General features: G+C 38.1%; 1 protein-coding gene across 3 annotated transcripts in view; it reads left to right on the top strand.

The window, feature by feature from the left end:
- AKAP12 (A-kinase anchoring protein 12) overlaps positions 1–17,627 on the top strand; it is an 82,872-nt gene extending 65,245 nt beyond the window's left edge. For all 3 annotated transcript variants that reach the window (XM_060753561.2, XM_067466018.1, XM_060753562.2), the window contains 2 exons: positions 3,431–10,685; positions 13,139–17,627. In XM_060753561.2, the coding sequence (XP_060609544.2) occupies positions 3,431–10,677 (7,247 nt within the window). In that variant the 3' untranslated portion in view covers positions 10,678–10,685; positions 13,139–17,627. The remainder of the gene's footprint in view (positions 1–3,430; positions 10,686–13,138) is intronic.
- Positions 17,628–19,400: the final 1,773 nt, after the last annotated feature.

Genomic DNA, 19,400 nt, shown 5'->3' with positions numbered 1-19,400 from the left:
CCAGTGATTCCAGCCATGAAAGCCTTTGACAATACAGGTACATTTTTAAGTGGCTGTTCAGGCAGGCCTTTGGAAATGATTAAGACATCTGCAAATCTAAGGACCAAACAGTCTAATATTGTCATTAGCACTATAATGGTTGAATTGGTCTGCGGCTGGGATGCTGCATTATTCGTTTTTATGGCACTTTGTGTTGTGTTTTATTGATTTTTAAATTGGAGGGTTTTTTTCATAATGTGTTGTTTTTACATTAACTTGTGTTTTCTTTGTTTAATATGTGATGTAGTTTTACCTCTATTTTTATGTGTTATGGCACTTGTATGTGTTTCTGTAAGCTGCCACCAAGTCCTTCTGGGAGATGGTGGTGGGGTATAAATAAACACATTATTATTATTATTATTATTATTATTATTATTATTATTATTATTTCACACACAACTAGATCACTATGCTGGCTTTTGTATTTGATTACACCTTTGACACTTCCCAAGTGTCTAGGATTGTGTGATGTATCAGCAAATAATGTGTGAAGATCCAAGTAGGGTTGCCTTTTGCAGCTGACAGATGCTGATTTTGTGAACACTGATTGTTTGTAAGTGCAGGCCAAGGTCTTTAGGCAAGGCACCCAGTGTACTAATCACCACTGGAACCACCTTTACTGGCTTGTGCCAGAGTCTTTGCAGTTCTGTCTTTCAATCCTCATATCGTGTAAACTTTTCCAGTTGTTTCTCTTCAATCCTGCTGTCACCTGGGATTGCAACATGGATGATCCATGCTTGGTTCCCCCCCCCCCCCCCCCCACGATTGTGAGGTCAGGAGTATTGTGCTCCAATACTTTGTTGTTGTTGTTGTTGTTAAGTGTAACTCTAGCCAAATGTGTGTGTGTTTGTGTCTGTGTAGAGCTAGGTAAGCTAGCTTTGGATAGCATAGGAAACGGTTAACAGCCCAGTGGTGTTTGTTTTGCTGTCTGTGCCCGTTTAGAAGATTTCACATCACTTTCTGTCCCTGTGTGATAATTTAATTTTGGAAATGTTGGCTTGCTGTGTAAACAAGGATTGGTGAAGAAAATGTCGGTTTGATTCTATGAGACGCCTTTCCCCCCATGATAACTCTTCCAGGAGTGAATTTCCCTTCCGAGGGCAGATTTCTCTCACTCCTGTTGTCTCACCCTTGTTCTTAACTATGAGTTGTTTGTAAGATGGATGTTTGTATTATTACTATTATTATATTTAATAGTAATCGACTAAAGGTAGCTTGACAGAAAAGCATTAGCACAGAATTTAAAATATAGAAATATACAAAATTTAAAACAGAAATAAACACAAAGAGCCCTAAAAAAATTCAGATAAAAATCCATCAGAACATATTCAGAGTTATTGTTTGCAACTCAGGAACTGCTTGTATTGGCTTTTTAAGCTGCTGCATCATAGTGTTGACTCTTGCTCAGCTTGTGGTCAACTAAGGCCCCATCTACACTGACCATTTAATGCAGTTCAAAACTAGCTTCAAACTGTGAAGGCCAGACAACAAACTCCCACAAAAGATAATCCTAAAGCAATCCCTAAATGTGGTCTGTGTAATCACCAGGTTTCCAGGATTTCTTCTGCAATCAGCTACACAGTGAAACCAATTTCTTCCATACCGGTTTGAAGCTGAAATAAATGGTCAGTGTAGATAGGCTTGAGAGCCTTTTGACTGAAGAACAAACATTTAAAATGTTAACACCAACAACATTAATAGTATTATTAAGATAAGAGGTTTGATATTCACATAAAACAACATTTATAACTTGGAATGTGTAATATCTAGTGACTGAAAAGGGAAGAGCTTTGAGGAAAGTGAAAATTTCTGCCTTTTATTTCACTCTTTTTTTCTGACTAGAAATGAATTGGAATAAGACTGGAATTGAATTAGAATATTTACATCCTTTTCTGTGTAGTCATAATATATTCCCTAGAAATACCACTTTGCTTCTGGCTCTGCTGTAATTATGCAACATTATCACCTCACCTTGATGGCCATACAATAAGGCTGATGTCAGTAAATTTTAAGAGGAGCATGTGGGCACAAACAGATTGATTGTCCTTTTCATCATCAAATTGTGACAGCTCAGGGTTCAGGCCTGAGGGGAAAAATGCATAATGGCTTTCTAGTCCACTGCAGATGTCCATGTTAAATGCATATATGTTTCAGGAGATCAGAGAAACTGAAATGAAGTTTGGGATGAACCTGGTAGCGTTTGTCTACTTTCCAAATATTGGAGCTCACTTCATTCTGGTGTCAAAGAGTTTATAGATTCTAGTCCTAGCTTGAATCTCCATTACTGTTATGACTTTTTGATTTTACAAAACAAAACGTTCATTTCTCAAATTCTTGGAAGTAGAGAATCAAAAACCACGTGCAACTAGAATTTCTATATTAAAATGTAGAGAGGGATTTTTAAAAAAATCTTTTGGCTGCATTTTTTTCATTAACCATTCTCTATTTAACTAATTCCTTTTTAATTTTTTTTAAAAAAATAAGTTTTGATTAAGTGAATTAATGGCATGCAGAAAATGAGAAAGAAAAACATTTAAAGATATACATGATACAAGTATGCCACCCCCCCTCCTCCCACCTGTTTAACTATTTAACTAATTCCTGATGTCCTGACTTTTTTGATCCTGGATATGTTCTGTGAGGCCAATTGTGCTCTGAATTTGTAATACATTGGTGTCTACTGCAGCATATTTTCTGGTTGAATTCAGGCTTTTCTGGGACTTTTTATTGTGCTCTTTATCCCTTAAATGTGCCTTGTAGTACACAATGCCAATGTGTGTTTTGTGGCCACCATAGCCTGAATTTGGTTTTGAACTGCATTATATGGTCATTGTAGAAGAGTCCTCAGTCAATCATTTCATTTCTATGAAAATACTGAGTTTTGCCTATTTGACAAGGATATCATTAACATGAAATAATTTTATTTTAGAATGAATGGTCCAGAAATTCTTGGTTTTAGGATTGTATTTATTTAAATATCAAAATAAGTAAAATTGTTTGTTCTAAATGAGGCATGTCTTTTACTCATTCCTGAGTCACACAAACAAAGCAGATTCCAGTATTTATTATAACTTTAATCATGGAATCTTGAAGAACTGCTTCAAGCTACAGACAATATGGTCACTGTTGCATGGCTTTGCTATAAAATTATTTAGCTGTTTTCGTTCCTTCTATTTTATCAGTTTTATACTAATTTATTTATAAAATGCTTTTGACATGAAATAAATAAATAAATAATGTATTCTTAAAAACATATTAATTATGACCACAATTTAATTAAAAAAGCATACATTGTTTTTAATATGAAGGTAAATTCTGAATAAGTGTGCATTACTGTAGAATTATATATAATGCAAAGCCTAATACCTTATCATTTTTTAATATTTTACAGTTGGACAAAGGGAAACTGCAAACGTAATTCTGAAAGAGGAGTCTCTTGAAAATATGGAGGCCAGACCACCAGAATCAACTAACAATACAAATGAAAATGATGATCAGAAGGATGTACAAGATGCTGATAAACAATCTCCATCAGTAGAAGAAGGAGAAGAACAGGAACAACCTGGTGAATCTCCATCAAATGATGTTGGATTTAAAAAAGTCTTTAAGTTAGTTGGTTTCAAGTTTACGGTTAGAAAGGACAAGACTGAGAAAGTAGAGCCTGTTCAGTTGTTGAATGTAAAAGTGGATGATACAGACGTGGCATCAGATGGATCTGGTGATCATAAAGAAGTTAAGAAAGAAACAATGGAGGAAGCAGCACAAACAGAGGTACCTTGCTCTATAGAAAAGACTGAACAAGAAACTCAGACTGATAAAATGAAAGAAGAACCTTCTCTTGAAAAAGAAACGGAAAGCTCTATTGAAGCAGGAAGCCAGGATGCAGAAATGAAAAACGATGAGAGCAAGTCTCCAGAGTCTCCAACCAGCCCTTTGACTAGTGAAACATCATCGCCTTTTAGAAAGTTCTTTACTCAGGGTTGGGCTGGCTTTAGGAAGAGAACAAGCTTTAGGAAATCTAAAGAAGAGGAACAACAGGTTCTTGAGAAAGAAAAGCAAGAACAAGAAAGAGAAGTAACCAAAGAAGAAGAGGCTATCAAAGAAGAATTGGAAGAAGCCCACGCAGATACGTCCATAGAAGCCAGTGATAAGAAAGTAGAAGAAAACAGAGAAGAAAAGGAAGGCAAGGAAATGAAAGATGTAACAGCAGAAACACATCAGAAAGAAATCACAATTCCTCATGAACAGTTATCAAAGCAGGAGTCTGTTGAAGAAGTAGATGAAAAATTAGAGACAAATTTGAACGGGAAACGTGACCTGGCCATAGAGGAAACACCAGATCCAGGGCAAGAAAGTCTCATAGTTATAAAAAGCACTCCAGAATCATCTGAGGAAAAAATTGAACCAACACATCTTTCAGAAAATGAAGAAAAAATGGATCAGTCTGATCAAACTACTATAATTATAACAGAACAACATACGGAACAAGCTGAAACTTTTGAAGAAGGCAAATCTGAACCAAAACCACCTCTTTCAACAGAAATTGATGTTGAAAAACCTGCAGAAGCTAATGTTGATCTTAGTACTATTGTGGAAAAGGATGAACCAAAAACAATTCAAAAAGAACAACTGGTCCTTGAACAATCAGTTGAATCAGATGCTGAGATCCAAAGAAGTCAAAACACTGATGAACAGCTAAAAGACAAAGAAACTGTGCCTGAAACTGTGAATGAACAGCTAAAGCAAACAGAACCAAGTGTTGTAAGTTCTAAACCTCCAGAAGCTATCACAAATGGAGTTGAATTGATTTCATCTCAAGAAAGAGCCAAGATGCAAGGCAGCCCATTAAAGAAGCTTTTTTCAAGTTCTGGTTTAAAGAAGCTGTCAGTAAAGAAACAGAAAGGAAAAAAAGAAGAGACCAAGTCAGGTGAAGCAGCAGAACAAACACAACAATTCTCTGATTCTGCAGAGAGCCCAGAAGATCCCAGGGCAGAAAGCTCTGCTTCTTCCCCTGAAGAAGCAATGGAATCTATAGAAAAAGGTGCAGAGACATCACAAGTCACAGAAACTGAAGACGTTTCTATCCCAAATATTGAGAAAAGAAGAGAAAGTATTACAGCTTGGGCTTCTTTTAAAAAAATGGTGACTCCCAAAAAACGAATCAGAAGGCTTTCAGAAAGTGACAAAGAAGAAGAGCCAGATAAGGGGAAAAGTGCTACTCTGTCTTCAACTGAAAGTGCACCTTGTGAAGAACAGGAAGATGTTAAAGAAAATGGTGAGGAACAGAAATTAGAAAAAAGCACAGATGAACCCAAGAAAAAAGTTGATACTTCTGTATCCTGGGAAGCATTGATTTGTGTAGGGTCATCTAAAAAAAGAACCAGAAAATCATCATCTTCTGATGAAGAAGTAGGACAAAGACTAGCTGAAGAAGGACAAAAAACAGATGAAACTGTACCACAGAAAGAGACAACTGGAGACATAACTTTTACAAGCTCACAGGAAAGTGATCAAGGACAAGGAGGTTCCTCACCAGAACTAGCTGGAAGCCCATCTGAAGGTGAAGGAGTTTCCACATGGGAATCCTTTAAAAGATTAGTAACTGCAAGAAGAAAATCTAAAATAAAGATAGAAGAAAGAAATGAAGACTCTGCTGTAGCTCAAAGCTTAGAGTACTCTACTTCAGATGGAGAGTCCGGAAAAGAAGAATCCTGGGTGTCATTTAAAAAATTAATGCCTAGCCGTAGAAAGAAAAAGTCAGATGGAATACCAGAACACACACCCATTCAGGGAACTGGTGAAGGAATTGCTGAAACCAATGAGGAGGACTCTGATATTCCAGCTGTTGTTCCTTTATCAGAATATGAAGCTGCCGAACGAGAGAAATTTGAAGCGCAAAAGACAAATCAAGAGGATGCAACTGTGAAAGTTTCAGACCAGAAAACAGAAAAGCCAGAAGATGCTTTAGTAACTGAGCAGTCCAGTGAAGGTCTAGTTCATGCAGTTACTGTTACAGTAGTAGAAGGGGAAAGAGCAGTTACTAGTATTGAAGAAAGGTCACCATCATGGATATCAGCTGCTGTTACAGATACTGTCAAATGTACAGATGAAGATGAAGGAAAACAAGCTGAGCAAACTAAAACTGCTGAAGAAACTGTGGCAGTCACTAAACTTAAGCCAGAAATTAAAAAGGACATTAGTGGTGACACTATTATCAGTGAATTGGAATTAACCTCAGAAGCAGTCACAGCTCGAGAAGAAGCTTCAGGTGTTGAAGAAGGACTTGAAGTGTCCTGTGCTGAAGAGACAACTGAAATGGTTTCAGCCGTTTCAAGGCTATCTGAGTCTCCTGATACAACAGAAATAGCGACACCTGTGCAGGAAGTAGAAGAAAGTCAGAAAAACCTAGAGTTGAGTAAACAAACACAGGAAATTCTTCAAGAAGTTGCTGAAAGAGTTAAAATGTCTGAGGGAACAGAAGTGATTAGTAAAACCACTTCTGAAGTAATAATTCAGCCAGCATTAGTACAGAAAACTGAAATTACCGTTGCCTTCGAAGGAACAGAATTGACTGACGAATCTGAATGGACTGATATCCAGATTATTGAAGGCATAGAAAGTGGTCAAAAGCAAGTTGAAATTAAAGAAAGTGGTTTGAAGGAAGTGTTGGAGAAGAATCATGAAATGAATGTTGAAGTGAAAAAAGATTCAGACGAAATAAAAACTTTGAATCAAATTGATGAGTGTCATCATTCAAAGACTAAAGAAGAAACATTAGAAAAACCTAGAAAAATTGCTGAAGACAAAGCAACTGAAGTTAAATCAGAAGAAGAAGAAGAAGATTTTGTTATTGTTACAGTAACACCTGAAGAGAAGCCAAAAGCAACAATTGAAGACATAGCTGGAAAGCAACTGGAACAATTAAAAAAAGGTGATAGTGTATGTTCAGCAGAGGAAATTAAAGTGCCTTTGGAAGAAGTAGTGCAAAGTAAGGCTACAGAAGATATTTCAAAAGTGCAAGAATTACAAAAAGGAACATGTGAAGGCAAGCTTAGCTTCTCTCAGAAGCAAGAAGAGGTGGCAAATGTCACACCTGTATTGGATGCAGAACATATAGAAACACCTGAAGTTGACGTTAAAAAGTCTCTTGAACAGAATGAAATAAAAGACTCTGAATTTCTAATACAGCCTCCACTCGCTGAAACAGTTGTACCTGAGGCACCCATCCAGAGCAAGATCATTGATGTTCCAGTGCAGGATGATGAAAGCAAAGTTAGTGATATGGGTATGGTCAAAGCTGCTGTACTTGGCTTAGGAACAGAAAGCACAAAGGAAGTTGGAGTTGAGGCTAGCATTCAGAACAAAGAAAATGAGGCCTCTGTCGAAAATGTGGAAATTGAGACCGGTATACAGAAAATAGATCCTGAGGGCCAACTGCAAGAATTAGAAACTAAGATATCTTTAGAAGATGTGAAACCCGAGCATAATTTAAAGACACAGATCCATGCAGAAATAGTGGAAAAAGAGATATGTGAAAGTAAGATGGATGACGAGAAGATTATACAGGCTAAGGACAGTATGCAGAAAGTGGAAACAAATGGCCATGTAGAAAAAGTGGAGGATATGTGCCAGATACTGAGTGGAGGAACAGAAGAACTGGCAGAAAATTCAGAACTAAAGATGGATGTAGATCTTCCCATAGAGAAGACAAAAACAGAGTCAATCACAGAAAAAGCAGGTGTTGAGGAACACATAAAAGAAACAGAAGCACATCTCTGTCCAGAAGAGATGGCTGTAGAATCAGATGCAGAAAAGGTGGAAAAAGAAATGCTCCCAGCAACACCTGAAGTGAAATCAGAAATACTCAAAGAGAAGATGGAATTAGAGCCCCATGCTGAACAGTTAAAAACAGCAGCCAGTACAGAAAAGGATGATGTGAAGGTGCATGTGAAAGTTGTTACAGAGAAGAAAGGTGCAAATGAAGCCGAAGTTCCTACAGAGAAGACAAGTGTAAGGGTGGAAACAGAAATCTGTGCAGAGAAAGTAGATTCAAAGGTGGATGCGGACTCTTCCACAGAGAAAGGAGATGTGAAGCTAGATGGAGCGATATTGACTCCATCAAAGAGTACAGATGAAAATCTGAAGAAGGAACTGCCCTCAACAAGAATGGATATGGAGCTCCTTGTAGAAAAAGTAGATGCAGACGCTGCCAAGAAAAAAAATGAAATGGGGGTTCCTCCAGTGAAAGAAGATACAGGGCATTCCACAGAACCAGAAGTTGAAGCACCCATAGAAAAAGCAGAAGCTGAGACCCAACAAGATAAAACAGATGTAGGCCCCCTGCTAGAGAAGGCAGATGCAAAGCTTGATTTGGAGGTCATTTCAGGGAAGAAACAAGCAAAGGTGTGTGAAAAAAAGTCAGAAGAAATGGTGGAAGCAGGAGCCCCCATAAAACAGTCAGAACTAAATGAGATCATGCAAAAAGTGGAGATGGAATCTTTCACCACAGTTCAATCTGTGGTGAAAGATGCAGTGGCTTATTTGACAACATGTGTCTCAGAGGAAGAATCTGTGGCGAGTGAAATGACTGGGGTTCCTATTCAGGGAGAGACAAAAAGTGTTGCCATTTCCTTAGAATCAAAGAGTTCTGAGGCACATTTAAAGAACGAAGGAGAAGATGCTGCTCTTGCCCTAGAAAAGGTATCAACAGAACAAAGTGCAACTCAGCAACAAGGGGTATTGGAGGTTTCAGTACCTACTCAGGACAAAGTGGATCCAACCCCAATTGTTGTAGAAGATGCCAGCCTTAAATTGGAATCACAAATCACAGAGAGTATTGAAGCCGAAGCCAGAGAAAGTAATGACCTCAAGGACAACACTGTTATGAAATTAAAAAGTACCAAAGAAACTGTAACTGATATCCCTATGCAGATAGAAAACATTGCACTTCCTATGAAAGAGGAAAAAATATTAAAATCATTGGACACCTCTGCATCAGAAGACTCTATTCAGAGTGAAAAGAAAGACATCCTTTCAGACTCAAAAGACGTGGTCCTTAAGGTAATTGAAGCAACTGGGGATTCTGTGAAAAAAGAAGTAGCAGCTGAAACAGAATCAGTAAGAACACTAATAAATGAACTTGGAAGCACTGAAGTAGATAGAGCCATTCTTACCTCAGACTCTGGAAATTTAAAGAGTCTTGCCTCAGATGGCATTTTGGAAAATGTAAGAGATAGTACTCTAGCAGATGACATAGAAGCAAGTATCAATGAGATTCCTGTACAAGTTCATACATGTCCTGATAAATTGCTCTTGGAAACAGTCCGTCCGCTTTCAGAGCCTACAGAAGTTTCAGATAGTTGTCAGAGAGGACAAGTAATGTCGGATAAAATGCCAATGATGGAAACAGAAAAATCATCAGAAAACATTCAACTTGCTGGTGGGGATGTACTTCATGCAGCTCCAGTACAGCAAGAGATTTTTGCTGAGCAACAGGAGGCTGTCACCATGAACATTCCAGAAGTGCAGAATTATGCAGCTCATAAATCTTCAGTAACGGTAACAGCAACAGACCTTGAAGACCAAGGCAGTACAGAAAGAGTTACGCTTACAGAAAAATCAGCTGAAACCACACAAGCTTTACTAGAAGCAACAAAAGAAACAGCATTCCAGGTCATACAGCAAGTGAGCTTTGATCTCTTAGGACATGGGGCTCCTGGTACTGAGAGAGGATCTGAGAAGACAAGTTCAGATGTGGAAGAGCCAGTTCCATCAGAAGCAAGTTCTGCCAAAGATGATTTCCTCTCAAAAAGTGGGTTTGATTCCATCCCTGAAACGAAGCTTCAAAAACCTGAGACTAGCCAAGAAGCTGAAAAACAGGTGGCATCTCCAGCAAGCAGCCCATCTTTAACTCACATAGAATTTGAAAAAGATGTTGTTCAGTCTGTAACTATAGAGTCTCAAAGTACAAAAATTGTACTGAAAATCATCCAGAATGCTGTTGATAAATTGGAGAAAACAGAAGAGCCAGCATCACAATCTGAACAGACTGAAGTATGTTCATTGCAAGCAGAGAATTCTGAAATCCAGGGAGATTTACAGAAACAAGAAGCCATCAAAGCAACAGAAGAAATGCCTGTAAGTACTGACAAACCTGAAATTGGGAGAAGTTCAAGTACCAGAAAGACAGCTGCTGATCTTGAAGAAATAAAACACCTGTCACAGGAAGATGAACAGTCACACACGTTGACAACACTAGTGGAAGACTCTGGATCTATGAGTGAAGCTGTGAAAGAGATTGTCAAAGAAGAAAGTTTGCAGAAAGAAAATGGGGAACTGAAGTGTCAGTCTGCAGTGGACACATCTTTGCCCTCACAATCTCAGAGAGCTTCCTTGGAAAGTGTTGTCGCAGGACATCCACCCAAAGAGTCACTTGAAGCAGATCAACCAAAGTTCAAGGACATGGATGTGGGACAGATCCAAGAACAATTAATACAGCAACAAATGCCCCTGAAAAAGAAAGAAGAACACAGCTTATCAACAGGATTTATGGAGATACACTCTGAGATTGATGTAAACAACCAGGACTGTGCATCCCCTGAGAATCCACAGTTAAAACTAGAGCTCACAGAATCCTGAGGTTTCATGTAAGTATTGCTTCATTTTCATATTTTATTGACAATGGTTTACTTCCTGAGTTTATTTTCAGAGTCATTTTATCAGCAGGATAATTGTGTACTGTGTATTCAATGACTAGCTTTCAAGAACTACACCTGTAAGTTTCTGTAAGTACTGACAAACCTGAAATTGGGAGAAGTTCAAGTTAAATATGCCGAAATCTGAACTACTGATTTCTGATGTTGGGGACAAAATTAAAAACAAATGAGTTGGCTACAATAGTTTTTCAGGTTCCTACCAGAGGCACTCTATTTACTATGAAATATATCTGTGCTACTTGGAATTTAATATTGTCCTAGCTGATTTCTCAAGGGGAAGTTTGGTGGTGGCAGAAGCATGACCACATGCTCAGTTTTATATGCTAGAAGCACTATTAATCATCAGTTTTATGACATATTCAGTGTAAGAAGAGAAGTAAAATGTGTTGAGATTTTGGTGTGAACCTGAACTACTCTGTGCCATCAGTTGTGAAGGATGATAATAAGCACAGAATGCCCACTCCTGACACTGCTCCAAAGGACCATGTTAAATTCTGTGTTTGGGAGAAAGACAGGATAATAAATACATTTGGCCTCAGGGGTTTTTTTTTTCTTAACCAGTAAAATACTAATTTCATGATATTATCCAAGCGATTAGCAGTTGTATGTCTTCCAAAAAAAGAAAGAAAGAAAGAAAGAAAGAAAGAGTAAAGAGCAGTGGGATGACTTTTATGTTATCAGGACCCTCATGGCCATGGTTGAGAGGACTTCGTTTTTCCCACCTGCTTACTCCTATTTCTTCCAATAGAAACTTCTTACGCTGCAAGGAATGAATAATAGAATCATAGAATAACAGAGTTGGAAGAGACCATATGGGCCATCTAGTCCAACCCCTGCCATACAGGAAAAGCCCAATCAAAGTACCCCTTCCGAGGAATTAACTTCCACCACACTCAAAGGCAGAGAGTTTCACTGCTGAATAGCTCTCATGGTCAGGAAGTTCTTCCTAATCTGCAGGTGGAATCTGTTTTCCTGAAATTTGAACCCATTGCTCCGAGTCCTAGTTTCAAGTGCAGCAGAAAACAAGCCTGCTCCCTCATCCTTATGATGTCTTTTCACATATTTATACATGGCTATCATGTCTCCTCTCAGCCTCCTCTTCTGCAGGCTAAACATGCCCAACTCTTTAAGACACTCCTCATAGGACATGGTGTCCATACCTTTGATCATTTTAGTCGCCCTCCTCTGGACACCTTCCAGCTTCTCAATATTTTGTTTAAATTGTGGTGCCCAGAATTGGATACAGCTTCCAGGTGAGGGCTAACCAAAGCCGAATAGAGAGGCACCATGACTTCCCTTGATTTAGACACTATATTCCTTTTGATGCAGCCAAAAATCCCATTGGTTTTTTTTTAGCTGCTGCATCACACTTTTGGCTCATGTTAAACTTGTCCACAAAGACTCCAAGACCTTTTTCACATGAACTGTTGTCAAGCCCCAGGTATCACCCATCCTGTATCTTTACATTTCATCTTTTCTGCTTAAGTGTAGTATCTTACATTTGTCCTTGCTAAAATTCATTTTGTTAGTTTTGTCCCAGCTTTCTAATCTGTTAAGGTCATTTTGAATTCTGATCCTGTCCTCTGGAGTATTAGGTATCCCTCCTAATTTGGTGTCGTCATCTGCAAACTTGATAAACATGGCCTGTAAATCTTCATCTAAATAATTAATAAAGATGTCGAACAGTACTGGGCTCAGGACTGAACCCTGCGGCACTCCGCTAGTCACTTCTTTCCAGGATAAAGGAGAACCATTGGTGAGCACTCTTTGGGTTTGGTCGCTTAACCAATTACAGACCCACCTAACAGTAGTATTGCCTAGCCCACATTTGTCTAGTTTGCTTGCAAAAAGGTCATGGGCCCTCTCAAAGGGCCTTACTGAAATGAATCTGATAAATGTTGAAACCTTCTGTCTCCAGTGCACCTATGTTGGTGTCTCTTTCCATATTACTTTTAAAAGGGGCATTATCCACACATTTTCTAATTGTAGAAATGGTATCCCATTTAGTTTGATCTTTAAGGGAGTTTGATTTGTCCTTTGGAATTCTAAACTGGAGGAGCCCATTTGGGAATATTTATTTATTTGCTGGCTTGCTTATTTGCTGAATTTATATCCCACATTTTCCCCAAGATGATTTACAATAATTTTCACCTAAAATATTCGTATACAAAAGTTAATATTAAGGAGATACACAGTTGCTTCTTTTTATTTTGGATTAAAGTTTTTAAATGTTATATATTGAAGTCATGTGTATAAGAGGAGTTGTGGTGATTTGCTCATTTTGCGATTACAATACATCTTTATGATGACTTAATGCCACTGTCACTCTGGCTAAGAGGCTCAGAAGCAAATCTTTTGTTATTTTTTTTCTTCTCTTTCCACAGTTGAATGGAAATCCATGTCTTATGCTTGAAGGGACTAGTTCCCAAAGAAGGCATCAGAAGAGGATGGGTTCCTCTGAACTGGCTGAAGACTAATGAATTTGATCAGTGAGAACAGACCACTGCTTCCTGGTGTTTTTCTGAGAAAGCCACCTGACAATCCTGAAGTACCATCAGGAGCTTGAGTCACCTCCTTTTCTTTTGATCCCCAACACTTCATTCCTTCCTTTTCACTTTTTGTTTTGTTTGGTAGTAAGGGGATGGGTGTGAGTAGGCAGGAAGTGTTATGTATTGATAAAATTACATCCATTACTTAAGCTGGGAAAGAAGTTGGTGTCTTTTAAGCTTCCTCTTTTTATCAGTGCTTCCAAAAACTGGATTGTAATTCTCCGTGTATTTATATGTATATCTTCAAGCAATATCTGATATTCATGTATGTTTCCTCCTCTCTATGTGGACAGAAAGAAAACTATCTTCTCACCTTTCTTGCCCTATAATTGTAGGAAAAATACTGTGAGTGAGTGACAAATAGCTACAGATGAATACTAATATTCTTACAAGTGCTTTGAATTGGGTCCACTGGATGGATGTGATAACCAGTGCTTAATACTGTATTTGGCCTTATTTCCGTAAAAACTATGCCCAGAAGTCATTGGAGAACTGGTGCCAACATAGTCATCTCTTTTCATGTTCTGTAAGAATGGTGCTGCTTCTGCTATGTGTGTTGGAAACCCTTGGGCTACAGTCAATTAGAGATTGGTGTGTGCTTATACAGAATAGTTAAAATTAGTTGGATCCAGGTTACACCTTCCATAGATGTAAAGGTTCCTTGTGGGGGGGGGGGGGGGTACTCTTTGTTAGTTTTCTCCTTCTTCTACCATCGTTTGTGCTCTCTCAAAGTATATTCCAGAGATCAAAGTGAACAACACTGGGTGTTTTAGGGAAAGAGGAATTGCAAAGTTATCTGTCTCTTCCTTCTGTGATTGAGAACATTCTAAGTAGAAATCAGCTGAACAGAAGATAGATTCAACCCAGTGGTCCTTAATCCTGCCTGAGTCTGTATTTGAGTGCAGTTTTAAAGACAGCCTTTTTTCTTAGTCACCTGAAGGAATGGGAGAAGTTTTACAAAGCCAAACACATAAATGACCACATCAGACTATTCACCAGCCTTGAGATATAATTCATTTAAAGAAATGATATCACAACTTAGGCAAAACGGTGAGCTGCTTTTAACCTGTCAAGAAAAATATAAAATGATTCCATTAAACTTTAGTATGTTCCCGGAACATACCTACATACAATGAGTTCTTTACGGAAAAAAAAGTTTGATGAACAAAGGATTATGTCTGCTCTGTATTTTTATCCCCTGGTTAGGAAAGAGTGTTTCATTATGCCTATGTACATTTAGTAAATTGTGATTTCTGAAAAGTGATTTTAATAAAAGACTTAGCTTATACTTAGCTTTGCACTTTTAATTAATTTTTTTCAACAAAACGAGAACTAGGGGGGCTTGAGCAAAGTTACTCCCAGTATAAAATGGCAGTTCTTAGTACAGCCAGTTTAAATTGTTCATAATACTGGGCAAGCTTGAAATGCTAAATAACTGAATAGTAATTTGAAATGTTCAAAACATTTAGTATTTGATCTTCTAGACACAAAGTATGTCTAGCGGGTGAAGTTCTATTGCACTTTTTGTCTCTACACCTATTCAGCTGAGCCTGTCACATGGTCCAGCAACTTTCTTGCCCTACCTGTATAGTAATTTATTTGAAAATGAAGTGAATGAGCCAAATGAATGTCATCTTTTAGGGGCTGCATCGCAAGTAATGAAAGAAAAATGTCACTGGTGTGATTGCACCATCTAGTGGTTGCTTTTCACACTTGGTTGTTTTGGATAGCATTTGGCTAATATTTGTCTTCTCTCAAATAAAATATAAAAGAGATGTGAGTTTCTTAAACTCATATTGCATAATATCTGAAACACCTTTGCTAATTAATTGCAGCTATAATAAAAATGCAGCCTTATTAGCATAGTACAATGTGCAGTTCTGTGATGAAGTACCTGATTTGTGAACATTACAACAGTTTGGGAACAGAGTTTCTTTGAACATCAAGGAAATAGGTGAATTCATGTTATCATATAAAGCTGTATTTTAAAAATGTAAAAAAAAAAATTTACATGCTTCTAAGAAAACAGAATAGCCATTTTCTTCACACATGTCTACAACTACTGTTTCCATGCCATTGTTAATTGGAATTTTCATTACAAAAGGTCACTAAATTATTTTGGTGTAATTATAGGGTTTTTTTTTTCTTTTAATGAGTTGTCAGAGTAATAAGCAGGAATATTTTTCTGCTTTTAAAATGATCAGTGAGGCTAGGGAATTAGGGCAAGAGTCAGAATAGTAATAAGACCAGAAGGAAAGTGATCTTTTTGCTTTATGAGAAACTACTAAGCATCACAGCTGGAGGTAGGAAGAGGATACACCAATGATTAATTGGCCAAATAGTGCTTATCACACGGACACGGAGTGCTTATCACTGCTGGCACCTCTTCAGTGGTGGGGACATATCCATGTATGTCTCCTAGTGTCCATTAGGATGGATATATCTTCTCATCCCCTCTGTCCCTCTGCAGCAGCAGTGACAAATTATTACTTCCACATCACCCAATTTCTAGGCTGATTTAAAGAGAAAACAATTCTTTCAATTGCAAATCTGGAAACATTAAGTATCTCCTTACAAGGGTTCCCCAAAGTAGCCTCCACCTTCACTACTCCAACTATTTTGTGCAACCTAGTGTTGAAAGCTTAATTTACTCTGATTAGGATCAGGTTTTGGGGACCTGTAAGACATGATGGGTAGAAAAAAACTCAACACTAGTAACTTTTTCGCTCCACTTGAAGGGTAGCCCACAAAATCTCTTCTCTATTACAACTTTTGAGCTGCTCAACAACAAATAGGTCTCCATGAAAAGCACTCTGTGTACAATTAGCATGTGTCTTCTTCCAAGCACTAGTCCTACCATCATAGTATGAATCAATTTGTGAGAAAGTTCAGTGTGTTTAGTACAAGCTGGAAACTTAAGAAATTTTGGAGGTTAAAATGTAGTCTAGTCTGTTTCTGCCCAAAACATTGGGGGGGGGGGGGGATCACAGGTAGGAACTTGTTTGTGAATCAGTTAGAAATATTTCATGTGTGTGTCTATAATGTAAAAATGTGAAAAGTTTTAGGAATATGTGTGTCCCACAATGATTTAGGGAAGCTCTTTCTTTCTTTCTTTCTTTTCTTCCCTCCTTCCTTCCTCCCTTCCTTCCTTCCTTCCTTCCTAGAGGCAACTTCCTGATTTTGTCTATGAACTGCAAAGTTTGTTCTGATTGCCAAATGTTAAGATTGCTCACTTCACACATTGCTCACTTGAGGCAGGTGTCAAGACTAGTAATATGCAGTGGAGCCTTGCCTCTTGGCTTCATCACTAACATTAGGCATATTGTTGGCCCTGGCTATGGACATTTAATGTCATCTTATGGCCCTTTATGGAGGAGAGTCCTGAATGTGCGTTGCTGTGCCATCAGGACCCTTTTGGGAAGAGGTCTGCATTTGTTCAGGTGTAGCCAACAGTTAAGATCTGAACTTCTGCAGGCAAGGCCCATCATGTCTAACAGCCAAGAGGGCAGCCCTACTATCCACTCCTTGTATGATTTTCATGAATCTGTTATGTGTTTTATAACAAATCTGTCAGATTCATGGACTCTGCTTGTATGTAACTCACCACTTTTAAATTGCTCTCTTAACAGGTGCCCCATACAATTCCTTTTTGTGGCCTAGTGGACTCCAGCTGAAAGTTTATTTTGTATTTGGCAGCCATAAAATGTGAATTTTAAAGCCCTGTTCTACTGCTGACATATCGGTATTTATATGAACTGTAATCCGTGTGCAGAAAGCCATATTACAATAGCTGCAACAAGCTAAATAATAGTAATGATAAACAAAGAACGGCATGGCTATGTAATCCTGGTTGTGATCTTTATAGCACCAAGGCTGTTAATAAATATGTAAAGTTAACTAAACGTCATTTAAATACAACCTAGTAATCACAATGTAAATTATTATTGGCTAGAAATTGGAGGACAAGTGCTTAGTTCTTTCTTTGTTTTTGTTTTTTAAAACGTTTTGATCTAGGGCCTTTTGAAGCAATGCAGACACAAATCAAATAACCAATATTCCTTCTTGTAACAGACTTGTTTCAAAACAAGCACCCACAGAATTTTCTCACGGTGCAAGGAGCATGTCTCCATACACAGATACTGCTTTATTACAGTGTATTGCTTTGGCCTCAGAATATTCAGACAATGCTGCAAATGTTAGCTTGTGCCACAACTCCAAGCTTTTGCAGTTTCTTCTAATCCATTGTATCGGATTAACTGATATTTTGATTTTCTATGTTGTTTTTAAGGTAGATTTTCATGGACTAAATAAAATACAAAGACAATTCATGCTTTTTGTGTTCTTATTATAGTCATACGTTGTTTCTTATAGCCTCTGTGTAGTCACACTGATAGGTTCTATGTTTGAGCAGAGTGCCTCCAACGTTGTATAAAAACCGGGGGAATATGCTTTAAAGTTTACACATTTAGGGCCAAGTGAACAATTATTCCTTCATGACATCTGTTTTTGTTTATACTTTATACACAATATAGCTGGGGAGGAGGGAGTGTTTACAGCAGTGGCTCCCAACTTCTTTTTTTTTTTACCAGGGACCACTTGACCAGGGACCACTCTCCAACATTAGTACCAAAAGGGTTACGAATCGGCTTTTGGCCAACTTTAGATTTGGTTTGGTTATTTGGGGTGTTGATTCATAAAACTGCATTGGATAGAGCACATTAGTTCTAGTTTCTGATACAGAATATATGCTTATGAGCAGTCACCAAATGCTCGCCCACACAAAACCATATTTAATCTAGAGCTGATGTGGTAGTAGTAGTCTTTCATGGGTTGTCAGTCTCTCCCCTCCCGACATCCCCATTGCCTCAGCACTATAAGAGGGTTTCGCGAGGCCAGTTGCTCTTGTTGCCACATGGTTTCGAGGAAACGGTGTAGTAGTGGTGAGGCTATGGACCACATTTTCATTACTGCGGACCACTGGTGGTCCATGGACCACAGGATGGGAACCACTGGTTTTCAGAGTTATTTCTGTGAGGAAAAACATAATGGCATATGAAGCCATCCAGAACCTAACCTTGACAGTGTAATGCTCTTGAGTCCAAGGAATCGTTCTACCAATTTCTCAATTATGACGGGTTTCAGTAGATTACTGCACTCCTTCTTAAAAGTAACATGCAAGATCTGAAAAAGAAACAATACGCCAGGCAACCAATAATATTATTTGCTAGAAAGCAAAGGTTTATTATCAACAGATAGAACTGGGGCATGGGATGCCTATTGAAATGTCTATATAACTCAAGTTACTTTCTGTCCTATTTTTCAGGAAAGTAATATAAATAAATGTATTGACAGTACAGGTTGAACATTCCTTATCTGGAATGTCAAAATCCTAAATACACCACAATCCGAAATTGTTCACATTGGGTGACTGAAATAGTGACACCTTTGCATTCTGATGGTTCAACGTAGACAACATTTATTTCATGCACAGAATTATTTTTAAAATATTGGTGAAAGTGTAACCCTAGGTGAAAATGTTGAACGTATGGTAATTAAAATGAATTTCATGGAAATGACAGCCTTCCCTTCTGCCAATCGACTCACTTCCATGTTGATAAGCTCGTATCTTGACAAAATTGTCTGAAGAAGAGTCATTCCAGGATGTACACCACTCAAAAGATGTTCTGTTTCTTGACAGCTAGAATAAATCCATTCACTGTTAGAATATGCTGAGAAAGTTAACACAGAATTTAATTTTCATCTGCATTCTTGGCTAGCGTGCCCAGCTCCTTAAGCTCAGCCACAAACCGTTATAAACCACTACAGATTTTTTGTTTGGGCCAGAGATTTACTTTCTTTGGCTTGTATGTGCTTCTGTGACCACATAAATATTCTCATATTCAATCCATGTGTCTAGTTTGTTAATCGTCTTTATGTTTCAGACACAGAGACTACAAAACAAAAGTGTTTCAAGTGGTCATTTGTGAACTGATACAACCCATCCACCTTCCCTCTATTGCTATGCTCAGTTTTCCTGGTTACTGGCCGTTCTGGAGGACTTGAAACTGATGAGGTCTGAGTAGGAACTACTAACCAT

This window comes from Anolis sagrei, chromosome 1 (genome assembly GCF_037176765.1).
Source record: "Anolis sagrei isolate rAnoSag1 chromosome 1, rAnoSag1.mat, whole genome shotgun sequence".
NCBI classification, from domain to species: Eukaryota; Metazoa; Chordata; class Lepidosauria; order Squamata; family Dactyloidae; genus Anolis; species Anolis sagrei.
Note: the sequence above shows the minus strand (reverse complement) of the source record. Positions and strands in the feature narration are given on the sequence as shown.